Source organism: Bufo bufo, chromosome 2 (assembly GCF_905171765.1).
Source record: "Bufo bufo chromosome 2, aBufBuf1.1, whole genome shotgun sequence".
Taxonomy (NCBI): domain Eukaryota; kingdom Metazoa; phylum Chordata; class Amphibia; order Anura; family Bufonidae; genus Bufo; species Bufo bufo.
In genome coordinates, this window is record NC_053390.1 from 274,806,881 (window position 1) to 274,822,174 (window position 15,294).

Consider the following 15,294-nt stretch of genomic DNA (forward strand, 5'->3'; position numbering starts at 1 on the left):
ACAAAATTATTTGCCCTTGTGTGGTGAAGTGAGAAAATTACAGCCCTTTTTGACATGTATTAGTGGGGAAAAAAAGGCTTATTAGCCGTTGTGTGGTGAAGTGAGAAAATTACTGACTTTTTGGGGTGTTTTAATTTCCCTTTTATTTATTTGATCTAAAAGTATGTCATACAGAGAAGTGCCAGGCCCTTCGCAGGGGAGTGGCATAGGCCTAAATGTTTCTGGCGCAGGCACAGGTCACAGCAGAGTAAGGGGGCATGGCACCAGGAGTCGCAGCGAGAGGCAAGAGTTCCCAGTGTCATTTAGCAGTCGTGTCTTGATCAGCAACCCAGCGGTTCTTGAATGGTTGACTCGGTCATCTACTTCGTCTCAAGTGACATCAGACACCCCCAGTCAATCAGTGTCATCAACACAAACTTAATGCTGACACCCTCTCCACTCTGTCGGGGGGGGGGCTCTACTTGAATAAGTGTTTAATAGAACAGGTTCTGTAGACGGTATGTGGAATCAGTTGACGATGGTGTAAAAGGAGTGCGCTTTTTCTTGGCGATAACATCGACCAGTAAGGCTGAGTTCATACTTGAGTTATTTGATCAGTTTTGGCCCAGTGACTGCCGAAATAAGTGAAGTGTGCAGTGATTCTAAGAGCGACGTCTGTTATCTGCATGTCATACTGACACAGTATTATTTCACTACCATAGCAGACTCCCTATGCGTGTAACTGCAAGGCACAGTGTTCTACACCATTATAAAGGCTATCTGCAGCCAGGAAATAGTCGTTTTTTGACGCGATTCACCCCAAATAAATTCGGATCGAACCGAATTTTTTTAAAAAATTCAGCAAATTGGCCGAATAGAATTTTTCAAAAAGTCGCTCATCTCTACTACATACATTGTGCATTGTGTGTTGTGCATGCTTTTGTTTCTCTTCTGTAACCTACTTCCATTCCCTGCACTCCACCATGGGCATGAGTAGTGTGGACGCTGATATGCCACCATATATATTTCTTATGTAAGTTATATTCTACCTGTGTATTTAATAATTATTCAGGCTATTTAATGTGCTATTCTAACTAGCGAGATTACCCCTGATGAAGCTGTATAATTCAAAGTGACGGTATTTGTGGAGTTTAGTCACACAGTACTCTGAAAGAGTTTTTTTTTTCTCACAGCAGATTGTGTGGTATACCAAATATTTGCAACTTCATGCTCCTGCACTTTATTTCATTTCTTGTTCATGTTATGTCCCATTCTGAAATTCTTTAATTTTTTATTTATGTATTAATATATATTTGGCAATTTAATAGTATTTATGTGGATGGTTTATTTAGTAGTTTATGCATGAAAACTCCATAATATATATTTTCTATTTAGTCTATTTTAGTGCTGAACTCTTTCACTGGTTCAGTGATGCATGCACCACATGTCCTAGGGGAAAAATCTGGGAAAGTTACTTATTAAGAAGGATCTGAATGTACTTGAAGATCATTGTTGCAGAGCATATGTGGATCTGTTTTGTAGTTTGAACAGATTTGGATTGGGTCTACTCCTAGGGCATTATCTATGCAACCTTCCTGGTCTTCACCATTTATCTCCTGTGTAGGGATCTGGACTTTATTGCAGGGGAACTACCAGGCCGCTACCTATTGGAGTAGTCTCTGTAATGGCTGCTGACAAGTGACTGCCGACCCGCATGAGTCAAGAAACATTTGTGTGGAACACCAAAAGATCAGGCAAAACCATATTTAGGGACAGAGGTCAGGGAAGGTGGAGAGCGTGCAGTCCAATAAGCAGTCCAAGGTCAGGGCCAGCAACTCAGGATCAATATGGAGATGACAGAGGTCCGTTAAGGCAGTGAAAGTTCAAATCCAGAAGTGAGGCAGAAGTCATACACAGAACAAGCAAACAAGCTAATGGCACACCTTTACAGGATACTAGAGTACTAGAACCTATTGCTCAGACAACCTCCCACAAAGGAAAGTGCCTTAATTACAGCAGGGTAGCCAGCCATTGGCTTTGTAAGATTAGGGTAAATGCTCTAGCCCATTAAGATCTAGAGGGAGGGCATGTGCTCTACGGGCAAAGCAGGAAGAATGCCTCAGCCTATTTGGAGAAGTGCTATTCCAACAGCCGGGCACACCGGGTAGTAGGAGAGCAACACCAGCGGGTCTGGACTGCCAGAGGCCAGGATTGATGGGGCAGGTGAGCAAGGCAGCAATTGTGCCCAACGAGAGGAGTGGAATGTTGATGGGCATGTAATGCCAACATAACATAGACTATGTAACAGCATGAAGTGTTAATCAACTTCTTCTAAGGCCAGCAAAATAGTTTAATATATTAAAATAGGCATGGACTTGTGGGACAGGGATGTAATATTACCACTTTACAAAGCTTTGGTGCAGCCTTTAGTATGCAATTTGCAGTTCAGTTTTGGGCACCAGTCCATATATAAATGGTTCATACAAAAAATATGTTGAAAAACTGTTCCATGTAAAATCCCCTCAAAAGGCAAGGGGCGCTGCCTTCAATTCTTGTTTTTAATGTTGATCCAGTCTGCTCACCACTAGGGGTTGGTAAGGAAATGTTTCCTTTTTAGAATAAACTGATTCATGCATTATGAGTAGTGTTGAGTGAGGTTGAATCAAATGGATTGACTTCAATCCGAATTTTAGGACAAATTCGAAATTCCGAATTTCTTCGCGTTTCCTGGTAACTAATCAATTTTCCCTGAAATGGTGGTAAAAACAACAAAAAATATACTCACCTCATCTATTTGAATGCAAAGAGGCCATTGTGGCCATCGTGATTCCCAGCCAGAGTGATAACCTCATCACGTCACTGCGCAAGATTTTGCTCAGTGTCTTCAATTATAAACCCTATGAACTTGTAAAGTGCTGCGGAATATGGTGGCGCTATATAAATACATTTTATTATTATTATTATTATTATTATTATTAATCAAGATGGCCACGACGGCCTCTACGCGATCAAATGGATAAGGTGAGTATTTCCTTATTTTGTTACTAGTGTTGAGCGTGAATATTCGAATAACGAATATTTTTATCGAATATCGCAACTTCAAGAATTCGCAAATATTTTGAATATAGTGCTATATATTCGCTATATCGAATATTCGTAAATTTTAAACATATGAAAAAACATGATCCTTCACTGCTTCTTGTTTGTGGGTCAATGAGTCATTGGCCCACAAGCAAATTAAGCTGGAAGGAATCATTTTTTCATATAAAAAAAACAAATTGACGAATATTCTAAATAACGAAAATATTCGCTATGTAGCTATAACTTCGTTTTTTAGAATATTCGTCATATTCTAAAAAACAAAGTTATAGCAATATAGCGAATATTCGTAAAATACACATATAAAGACTGTAATTTAGCTAATATAGTGCTATAATCTTTTTTTTATAGTTATTTTTTTTGTCTCTTTTGAACTATTAAAAAAATAAATACTACTGCACTATATTAGCTAAATTGCAGTCTATATATGTACATTACGAATATTCGCTATATTGCTATAACTTAGTTTTTTCGATTATTCGTAATATTCTAAAAATCTAAGTTATAGCAATATAGCGAATATTCGCAAAATACACATAAAGACTGCAAGTTAGCTAATAGTGCTATAGTATTTTTTTTTAATAGTGTAAATTTTTTGCAAAAATGAAGTTCAGAAGAGACAAAAAAATTTGACTATAAAAAAAAAGATTATAGCACTATATTAGCTAAATTACAGTCTATATGTGTATTTTACGAATATTCGCTATATTGCTATAACTTCGTATTTTTGAATATTCGTAATATTCTAAAAAACGAAGTTATAGCAATACAGCGAATATTCATAAAATACACATATTAGCCATAGCCAACCAATATGAAAGTTGCCTTATACAGTTAAAATAAAATCGCAATACGCGAATAATTAAATCGCATATTATTCGAGATAAATAGAATAATGACGAATATTCTATTTCGACGAATATAAGACGAATATTCAATCGAATATTCATGAAATATCGCAAAATCGAATATGGCACCTCCCGCTGATCACTATTTGTTACCATGATGGTAGCCTCAGATGCCACGATCAGTGATGAATGCGGCATCTGAGGGGTTCAATGACAGTGGTGGTTGGTAGGGGGAGTGGCGTGATTGCCATTCCTCATCATTACGCCCACTACATACAAAGAAATGCTTTGTATTACTGTACCTCTTCACGAAGCGGATTTCTTTGTGGGCCGAATTGAATTTTCCATGACCTTGCTTATCTCTAATTATTAGTTTCTTACCTTCTGGATCAATGGAGGGAAACTATTTTTTAAAGTGTATTCATACCTCATCCCTTTACACACATTCTCTCCAATCTATTGGTTGAAATCGATGAACATACAGTATGGCTTTGTTCAAGCACACTATGTTACTACAACACAGAAATCACCATTGGGATAGTAATGTAACATCTGCAGGGGCGGATTGGCCATAGACCTTACAGGGAAATTTCCCAATGGGCCGATGCACAGGGGGCTGTCTGAGCCCTCCTCACAGCCGGCCCGTGGAAGTCTTTCAGGATGTATTTTGTGCTTCTGGTAGTATTTTTTTATGGACTGTGGTATTTGGCTCTGTTGGGGTGGTATAATGTGCCACAATATGGTATTGCTGGCCTGCCTACTTGTGTTGACCCCACTTTCCATCAATTTGGACCCAACTACAAAATTGGGCCACTTTTAGTATTTTTCCAGGGCCAATTTAAGTTCCCAGTCCATCCCTGAACATCTGACACAGAAGATACAGAACAAAATGCAAACACTATGTGATATCTGATTTTTTTGACATAGCTTTCCTTTACATATGGAAACTTAAGTTGCAGAACATATACAGCATGGCTTCAAATGAAATCGCTCATCAATAATTTATCATAACACATCCATTTGATCTCTTCAGGTGCTCAGCTGCAAATATGCTAATATATCACTTGAAATATATGTTAGTCTTAACCTCTTGCAATATCTAAAGAGAAGCTTGTCTGTTTAGGCTGGTTTTCTGTATAGATCCTATGGTTTCCTGATGTAAAAATCACTTTAACAGGTTGCAGATTGTGTTTTATCCCCTTAAGCTTTGTCATCTAATCTTCCAAAAAAGATATGGAGAGAGTTCAGTAAGTGCCGAGGACCAAACCATTTCTGGTTAATATCCTGCCTGCACTTTCCCAACTGAGTAGTCACAATTAGAGCTGCAAAGAAGTGAGACAGATGTTTCCCACCAGCTATAACTAATAAGATGCTGATATTAAGCTTTTTCTTCCATGGTATCAACCTATCTCCAGCTAGAACACAAGCCAAATGACTAGAGCATTGGATTCAGTACTTAATAATCAAAAAAATCTTGAGTGTCTGCAATTATTTTAAATCCAATTTGTGCATTCTTTTATTATACAGTTAATGATCTGAGTTTATATATTTTTTATTTCAGCACAGAATGAAGAAGCCGTGGAAAAGTGAATTTTCGGTAATAGTGCCGTTTTAAATATAGAAATGTTATTTTGTCAGCATAGTGCTTACGAAAACTTACTTCTAATCATACGATTCTAATTAGGGATGAGCGAATCGACTTCGGATGAAACATCTGAAGTCGATTTGCATAAAACTTTGTTCTAATACTGTACGGAGCAGGAGCTCCGTACAGTATTAGAATGTATTGGCTCAGATGAGCCAAAGTTATTGTTTCGCGATAACTGGAACCGAACACGAGTTTGGGAAATGTTATTTTACAGTACAAATTAATTTATGAAGTTATTGCCTGAAGTCTCGTGAGACTTCGCAAAGCAATAACTTCTGCTCAACGAAGCCAATACACTCTAATACTGTATGAAGCGCCTGCTCCGTACAGTATTAGAACGCAGTTTTATTGTTAATCGACTTTGGATGTTTCATCCAAAGTCGATTCGCTCATCCCTAATTCTAATCAGTCCCATAACTCAGTCCTGTATTCCCCTGTTTCTAGATGATCTTGAGCTGTTGCTGAGAATATCTGACGAGTTAATAAGCTACTTATTTTGCTTTCACTCAGTATTAGGTGTATTACACCTGAGATATGGTTTGCATACATCATAATATGACAGCGGTATAGAAATCTCCAGTCACATAATGTGTCCCATGTAACCCGTCAAAGACATTCCAGGAATAGATTCAACTGAGTTTTCTTATTTTTTTATTTTTAAAAAAAATTAGGAATAGGAACAGTTATGCTCATGGCAGTATTTTGGTCTTGTCTTCTGCAGAACCATAATAAAGCATCCATACATTTACATGAGGCCTGTACTGTACCTCTGTATACCTTTGATTCTATATGGAGGTATTTCTGCTGGATTCGTTTGTTTATGACCAGACCTGTGGTGATAATTAGAGATGAGTAAAGTTTTGTAAAATTCGATTCAGCATGTCATTGTACCCCTCAGATGCCGCGTTCATAGCTGATCGCGGCATCTGATAGAAATAATACAGCGTAAAAATAATAAATAAAATAATATAAAAAAAAAATAATAATACTTACTTGATCCATTTGCTCATTACTTAAAGGTTTGGCGGAAAATCTCACGCAGCCCGAGATGACATCGTCACGCCAGCCGGCGTGGTGACGTCATATGTCACCACGAGCGGGATTTTGTCCGGCCCGCAAGATGGTGGCAGCCAGCCCATTGCGAGCAAATGAATCAGGTAAGTATAATTATTATATTTTTTTTTTTACACTATTTAAGGTTAAATCGATTCGCTACCCGTGAAGCACAAGGAAATTCAGCTTCGCATTGAATTACATTTTTCCTGAAATTTGTATCGAAGTCTACTTTACTAGTTATAATCAAACTTACCTGATCTCCACCTTATCTCTGCCCCTTCTGGCTCTGCAGGTCCTGGGCATCCCCATCAACACCTAGTTTTATGTTGGGTCATGTGATTGCTTCAGCCACTGACTAGGCTGCAGCAGTGATATTTCACCCATGTGTTATGTCACTGAGTCATGTGATAGTATGATTACCACCACAGTTCTGGCCTTGCTGTAGGGTCTGTAGAAAATGTTCACAGAGGGCAAGAACCCCTTTAAACCTTTAAATAAGAACCAACCAAGTTGAGATATGCAATACTAGATGTGCCTTGCTGATAGACACCCAAAGCTGTGTATAAGAACTTTGGATCATGTTTTATGCAGCTGTGCACTTGACTTCATTTTGCATCATGATTTATAGCTCTGACCCTTTACTTATAGACCTGTCCTTACTAACATAATGACACAAGTTGACAAGTCTCTGCCTTCCTGAAGATCAGTACTCTTATCTTCTGCTGCTGTGAACATTTTGGTTATCTGATGAGATACAGGTTGTTCTATTCCATCTATTTGGAAGATAAACTTGGACAAACATGAGAAGATGATTAATGGCAAAATGTTGTTCAGAATTCATCTACCGTGAAAGTAAAAAAAAAAGGTTATACTTATAGGGATCCTTTATCTTCAGTAGAACGCATCTACACAGCTGAAGGTAAACTATCTGGATGTCTCAAGCCGGCCATACACATTCAGACTCTCTCATCTTCTCCATACACATACATGTTCAGTTTGGCCAAATGTCTATGTGTATTTAATGGAGAGAGGGAGAAAAGCTGATTCCTTGAAAATAAAATCTTACAGTCCTCCTCCTGAGGGAGCCCCTTGTGAGTTTTGGCCCCAAAGCAGTCGCTTCCCCTGCTTACCCTATAGCTATGTCCCTGGGCGTAGCTATAGGTGGTGCAGAGGTAGCAGTCGCTACTGGGCCCAGGTGCATGCTGGTCAAGTTAGCGAAAGGGGTTAGGTTAAGAATTTGGCATGGGGGGGTGCCTTTTCAATTTTTGCCTCAGGCAGCATGAAGGCTATGTGTTTCCCTGCCCCTGGCCACAAAGCACTGAGGGAAGGGGGCCCCAAGCTTAACTCTTGTACCAGGGCTCATAAGTCTTTAGTGATGCCACTGTCAACTGCTGTTCAAGTAACTAACTTCTATGTCCACCATTAGGATACAACCTACATGTGAATGCACAACTCAGATAGCAGGCTGAAGCAATGCAGAAGTCATTATCCAGTGTAGCTATATGTTGGATTTATTCTAGGATATTGGAATTGTAGTGAGTAGAGTTGAGTGAACCCAGGTTCGTACCGACCTTTGCGAGTTCGGGTACCAGGAGCCGAACCTGGACTTTTTCACTAAAGTTCGGGTTCAGTGTTTGGGTGATTTTTATTATTTTCCGTTATAACATGGTTATAACGGAAAATAATAGCATTCTTACAACAGAATGCTAAATAAAATGTCTATTGAGGGGTTAAAAAAATAAATAAATCACCGCATCCACTTGATCGCACAGTCGGTATCTTCTTTTCTTAAGGACCTGCAAAAGGACCTGCGGCTCAACACGTGGTGAATGAAGATAGAAGGTCCTTGACTTAAATGGGGTCCCGAACCCAAACTTTGACCTGAAGTTCGGCCGAACCCGGCGGACCCGAACTTCCACGGGTTCGCTCAACCCTAGTAGTGAGTAATAGTAAACTAAAAAAAGGTATTCTAGTTTTGCACTCATGGGTTACACCAATAAGTTCAATTTCAGGTAGGCAAAATTATGGCCCATTTACACTGGCAGATTTTTGCTTTTAACGGTCACTGATTGATGATATAGCGAGTCAGTTGTCTCCCTGCTTACAGGGGGTGATTTGCTGCAGACAATTGTAATGTTCACTTTAAATCCTATGATCAGCCAAGAAACAAGCAGTTGGCTATTTTTTAGCTGATCATAATGTTTACACTGGGCAATAACTGTGAATGAATGGTCATACATATGTTCATTTTCCCAATCATGACCTTTTTAATATACTGTATAGTTTCATGTAAAAAGATTCAGTATCATATTGACTGAAATCCCTGCTCATTCTGGGCTTAGAAGACCAGTGCGTGGTTTCACTCAGTGATTGACAGCCTTCCCTGTATGAGTGTACATACAGAGATAGCTGTCAGTAGCCCAGCGTGTCAATTATATTAGGGACTAAGTTCAGAATGAGCAGAGATTTAAAGGTGTTTTACCACAAAAAATATTCTACAAAGCAAAGAATTTAGTATAGCCACTGAGTTGTGTATGTCTAGCGCCACCTGCTGTTTGCTGTTATATTTCGGTTCACCTCAGTAACATTGCTGAAGTGGTCGCACATGCTCAGTTCCATCCGTCAACTACAACTTGCCATATCTACTGTTAGAAGCTGTGTCAGTTACAGGGAGAGTGCTGCATCAGAAATGGCATGCCCCTTAACCGACATAGGCAGAGAGCTGCAGCAAAAAGAACACAACCATAAGAAAAAACTTGACCCATGAGCTACCAACCTAAAATTAATCTAGTAGATCAATTGGCGCAATCTCATGTTTCATGTGAGGTACAGGGCTGGTTCTAGCTTTGTTAGTAAGAGATTATCCTGTCCTATATGATGTCTGATTATCAGTTTTTATATTAATCATGAGATAACACATTTAAATGAATCAATACTACATATACTGAATCTTTTCCCACCAAACTATGTATCAATTTGCTCAGCTCTTTCCTCTCTGTAGCATGATGCTGACAGATCAGAGTGCTTGTTAAACATGAAAGGTTCCCTTTATGTTGATTAGGACAATGTCTTCCCATATGACCTATTACAGTTACATCCTTGTTAATGGAACAGCCACGTATCAGTCGATTGATCGATCAATCGAGAAATAATGTGATTAGTAGCTCACCCCTCTGGGTCCAATGGATAAAGGTGCTCTAACCAATGGCCTATCCAATGCCAAATATTACAGTTCAAATTTTTCTATTGGTAGGCACACTTGCATTCAGGAATCACTATTGTTGATGTTTACTATAACATTTATTATATATAAATAAAATTATAAAGCATATAAAAATAAATAATACGTAAATGGAATACCTATTTAAATGCAATATTAGACTTCACCTATATACTGCAAATGTATGTGTAAATCGTCAGTGGTCTATGAGGCTCTTTTTGAGATCCCCATAGAACAGTGACCACCACACTATTACTTTATAGATACATTCGTGAAAACATAGCATGATTAGTACAAATCTATAGAAAATCGATGAATATATAAATATCATAACATGATTGTTGCAAGTAAAATAATGGTTGTTGCAAATAAAAAGACTATAAAAATCATAACATAATTATTGCAAATCTATAGAAAAATCAATGGAAAATCAAAACCTGATTGGTATAATTTGTGCAATTCGATTCGTTTAGTTAGTCCATGTTAGCATTTGTTAGTTCATGATTATTGCCCAGGAGTTTAAAAGTACTTACTAACATTTTAAATATAGTAAGCTAGGTAAATAAAAAAAAGCAAAAAAACAAAAAAATTATTTGTTTGTTGTAGGCTTAATAAAAATGCCAATATGGTCAGCTGGTATATTGTATATTAGATGACAATGTCATGTAGCCTTTTTACTTATTTTTGATGAAAATGCCACTGATGAAAGATTGTATATTCGGCGATCGATCGATGTATCTATCTACCTAAACTGTGATTTTAATAATGAGATATATACAGTGAACCTCTTTTCATATGGAGATGTTTGAAGATTATGCATTATAGTACAAAGGTCCTTTACAGTATATCACACTCCAGACCCAATGATAATCAAAGCAGTTGTAAAGATTACAGAAAGTTGATCAATTATTATATCCTTTCTTTCTTCATGTGACAGCTTACTGATAGAGTAAAGGCCTTATTAGTTGGAACAATATTTGGGCCAATTATGGAGAGGAAGCGATCATGGGAACACTCATTCCTAATAATTGGCTCATCATCGTGCAGCCAATCAGCCAATGAACGTGCAAGCGCTCATTTGTCGTCTGACTAGCATCTTTAATCTGGATGAAACATACATGATTATCAGCAGGACATCTCCATGTGTAAGCAAGGTTGTGCTGCCAATGATCAATAAAACTGCAGGAGCAATCATGCATCCTACAGTCAGTATGCATCAGCCTGTGTAATAGGCTGTTGGATGTGTTTATCATCCTACCCAGTGTGATAGGGCCTTAAAGGCTATGTACACATGTACACCTTTGGGGGAATTTTTATTTATTTATTTATTTATTTATTTTTGCATTGTACTCATTTTCAGCTAAAAATATTTTTTTAAATTGGAATTTATTAAAAATATGGTGTCCTTTTTTCTGTACATAGCTGAGATGCTCTAGTAGCACCCTTTGGATTTTCTGTCTTTTCCCTCAGAGCAGGAGCAGACAGACTCCTTATCTCTACTCTCTGACATTATAAACACTCATCAAAGCTCAATCCTTATCTTACTAATAACAATGTGGCTAAAATAAGTGTTTATTAAATTAAAGGTTTATTAGATGACCAGCACAAAGTGAAATAGAAAGTACCAGTCACACAACTAGAAAAACAGTTAACCCTTTGTGACAGAACAGCTTAATATTTTAAATAAAGGCCAATTGAAAAAAAGATTTTTAGCCAAAAATGAGTAACATGCAATGATAAAAAAATTGCCTCTGAGTGTAAACATAGCCTTTAAATCTGTCCTTGTGTATTTATGTCTGTCTGTCAGAAACTGACTGTCCTGTAGGAGTCTACAGTAGTGTTGGGAGCGAATATTCAAATTACGAATTTTAATCGTGAATATCGCCAGCAGTGTCATTGCTGTGCTCTGTGCTTTACTGTTAATTACTATCTAATTACATTAGATAGTTAGTTAGTTAGCTTATATATATAATACAGATAGTTAGTGGGAGATGGTCAGTGTAGGTTAGATAGTGATATAGTGTAGCTGATAGGTTCCAGTGCAGGGTGTTATGTAGTGTCCATACATACATACATGCTACAGACATAGTGCTGTGATGTCACAAGTTCACAACAATACTTGCACCTATCAGTAATATGTAGTCAGACCTGCTAAAATGTGAAGTTGCACGTATTGTGCCAAAATATGCGCAACATTTATTGCCGATTTGCGCAATCGCGAATATATTGGAGCACTCTATCTGCATATAAAGCTATTGTAATGTTCTGCTGTGCCAACCATTTTCTCCAGTCTCAGAAAACTTCTAGCAGCTTGAAAAATTTAGCAAAAGTGACCCACGCCTGTATTGCACGCGCAATACGCGCAATACGCGCATATTACATTGCCGATTTTTGCAATCAAGAAAATAATGGCAAATTCGCAAATTTATGACGAATATTCGCCCAAATATTCGCGAAATATCGTGAATTAGAATATTGCTCCTGCCACTCATCACTAGTCTACAGTAGGTGGGAATATGCATGTGTCTTTTTTTATTTTTTATTCATGAATGGTGGTATGTTTCTAGGATTTAAAAAAACAACAAAAATAACAGAGAATGCTATAAAAAAAAATACCGGTTTAATCCTCAATCACTTCAGTGGTCCACACATTTCCAGTTACTTTGCTATGGCAGTCATATACCATACAATGACATGACCGCTGCAGCCAATAATTGTAATCAGAAGTGAATCTTGCATAAGGCATGAGATTACTAACGCCATTGACTGAACTAGATCGCTGAACCAAGTCAGGGGCCACCAGTGCAATTGTGTTTTTATTTTATAGATTACTTGTTGTTAATATTGTTTTTCTTATGCCAGACAACATGACCATATGAATTGTGCAGAAACTTTTGCGGAACAAGTGCGGACCCTTTCATTTTAATGGGGCTGCAAAAGATGCGGACTGCACACCGTGTGCGGTCTGCATCCGTAGTTCTGTTCGGCAGCCTAGCAAAAAATATAGAGCATGTCCTATTCTTGTCCGCCATTGCGGACAAGAATTGGCATTTTCTATGATAGCGGTGGCCATGTGTAGTCCGCAAATTGCGGAACGCACATGGGCCGGTATCCATGTTTGCGGATCTGCAAAACACTACGGTCATGTGAATGTAGCTTTACAGTAGTATTTGAGCAACTGAATTGTGTTGCACTGTAAAGCAGTAGTGGGTACTTTAATGCTCTATTATGTAGGTGCTGTTGTGTGGAGACCGTATAACAGTATTGTTGATGCACTTTAAGGGGTTCTCCAGCCTTTGGTGAAAATCCTCCTGTATGCTAACCTGCGAAGGGAACATAGTCCACTCAGTATGTATACCTCCATTGCTCCACTGACTCCACCAACTCCACTGAGCTCACGTGCCCACTGGAACTGGATGTGGGCTCCTCCACTCAGGTCCAAGTTGGATGTCTTCCTTAGACTCCATGTTCAGCTACATACTGCACCTAAATAGGAAAACTCAGAAAGATATCAGTTTGGCCTGAATGAAGTGTAGATGGCGGAATTGGTGGAACAACTGAGGATTAAGTGCTGAGTGGACTATCTTCCCTCCACAGGTCAGCACGCAGGAGGATTTTCACCAAACCCTGGGAGAACCCCTTTAAAGATGTTATTCAGTGCTTTTCAGCACTTTTACTGTGTTACTGTTATTGTACTCTATTAAGTGTTTACTATATATGATGTTCTAGATGTGAATGATCTATATCTATAGCTATGGAGCAAGACTGACAAAAACAGCATATGACCAAAAAACAATGGAGGTGTATTGTCCCATAGTGAAGGTCAAGGACAAAGCACAAACACTTAAAGTACAGACAGACTAAAAGGGAACATTATTATTATTATACATTGATATTATTACTGTATGTTACTGATTTTTTTTCTGCAACAGTATTTTAACAATTACATTTTCATATTTGGTATAGAGTGATTATACATAATGAAGCACACACATTGCTATCCTATTCCCATCGAAACTATATGATAGAATTAATTACCGTGTTCTGCCCATGACATAAAATGGACGTATGCTACTTGCCATTTAGTATCTTTCTGAATGGAACGAGTCCTGCCATCTGCCATATGCAGTATAAAGTTCCTGGGAGAAAGATGGACAGATAATAACTGTTTACAACGGGTCAAGCAAATCCTTGCATTAAATCACCATTTGTGACAATATTAAATAATATTTTATGGCAGAATAATCATATTTGCCTATTTAATGATTACCAGTCCCTATTTTAGTAGGACACGTGAAAGCCAATGAAATTCATTAGACCTGGAGCAAATAGGCAGATGTTTCATTTACATAATAGACAGAAGGTGGGTGATAAATGTAGAGATGGAAGGTAGTTGAATTAGTTAAAGTTCATATTCCCTATTAGATGCAGTAAATTTGTCTCCGGTTAGCTTTACTATATCTCCAAGGGCATATTTGACTTCAGGGATGTTGGAATACACTCAGAAATCTGGATAATGATGTATGGATTGTGATTTGAATACACATGGAAATGTAAACTCTAAATATTGCTCAATATTCTTATTACTATAACTATTAATAACATTTACCAGTATTTTAAGGAAACTTCTCATACAATTTAGTTTGATACCCTTTTCTATGCCACAAAGAATACGATGATGCTAATTTGGGATTTGAAACTTGCACAAAGGTAGGGAGACACAGCAGACCTGACATGGTTCCAAAACTTACTTTCCAGAACTATTTTAGCCCCTTTAAATGCTCACACCAAATTTAAAGGGGTTATCCCATGATAAATGTAGAAAATGAAAATCAGACATCATATAGGACATGACAACATTTTTCTAACAAAGCCAGAACCAGCCCTGTACCTCACATGGATCCAGAGGTCTCCACATTCATTGCTCTGCTAGATTTATATCAAGCTGACAGCTCAAGGGGAGTGTCTTTTCTGCTGCAGCTAAGGGGGCGTGTCCATGCTCTCCCTATCAGCTCAGGAGGCAGTTGGAGGATGAAACTGAGCATGTGCGGCCATCTTGCTGAGCCGGACAAAGAAATAAGTAAAAGAGCAAACAGCAGGTGGCGCTGGACAGATAGATAACATTGAATAACTCAGTGGCTATGCTAATATTTTAATTACATGCAATTATAAAAGTATTCAGATCCAGGCGCTGGTTTGAAAACTGTAGAATATTTTTTCATGGGACAACCCCTTTAACATGTTACACAACGGTCACACATTTATAGCTTTTTGACTTGAGAAAAAATTATAATTCTTAAAACTTAACTTATATGTGCTTGAATGGTTTTCTAGCATATAAAATTACTGCATTTCCTTATTTCTTTCCCTTCTTTCCCTATCTATGATTAGCAGAACCAAATGGCCACTTTGCCACCTTTAGTGCAGAACCTCTCGCTGCAGCA

At 38.0% G+C, this 15,294-nt stretch overlaps 1 protein-coding gene across 1 annotated transcript in view; it reads right to left on the reverse strand.

The window, feature by feature from the left end:
• Positions 1 to 13,910, reverse strand: part of SEZ6L (seizure related 6 homolog like) — a 420,457-nt gene extending 406,547 nt beyond the window's left edge. Inside the window, exon 1 of the mRNA XM_040416561.1 lies at positions 13,889 to 13,910. Within this exon, the coding sequence (XP_040272495.1) occupies positions 13,889 to 13,907 (19 nt within the window). The 5' untranslated portion in view covers positions 13,908 to 13,910. The remainder of the gene's footprint in view (positions 1 to 13,888) is intronic.
• Positions 13,911 to 15,294: the final 1,384 nt, after the last annotated feature.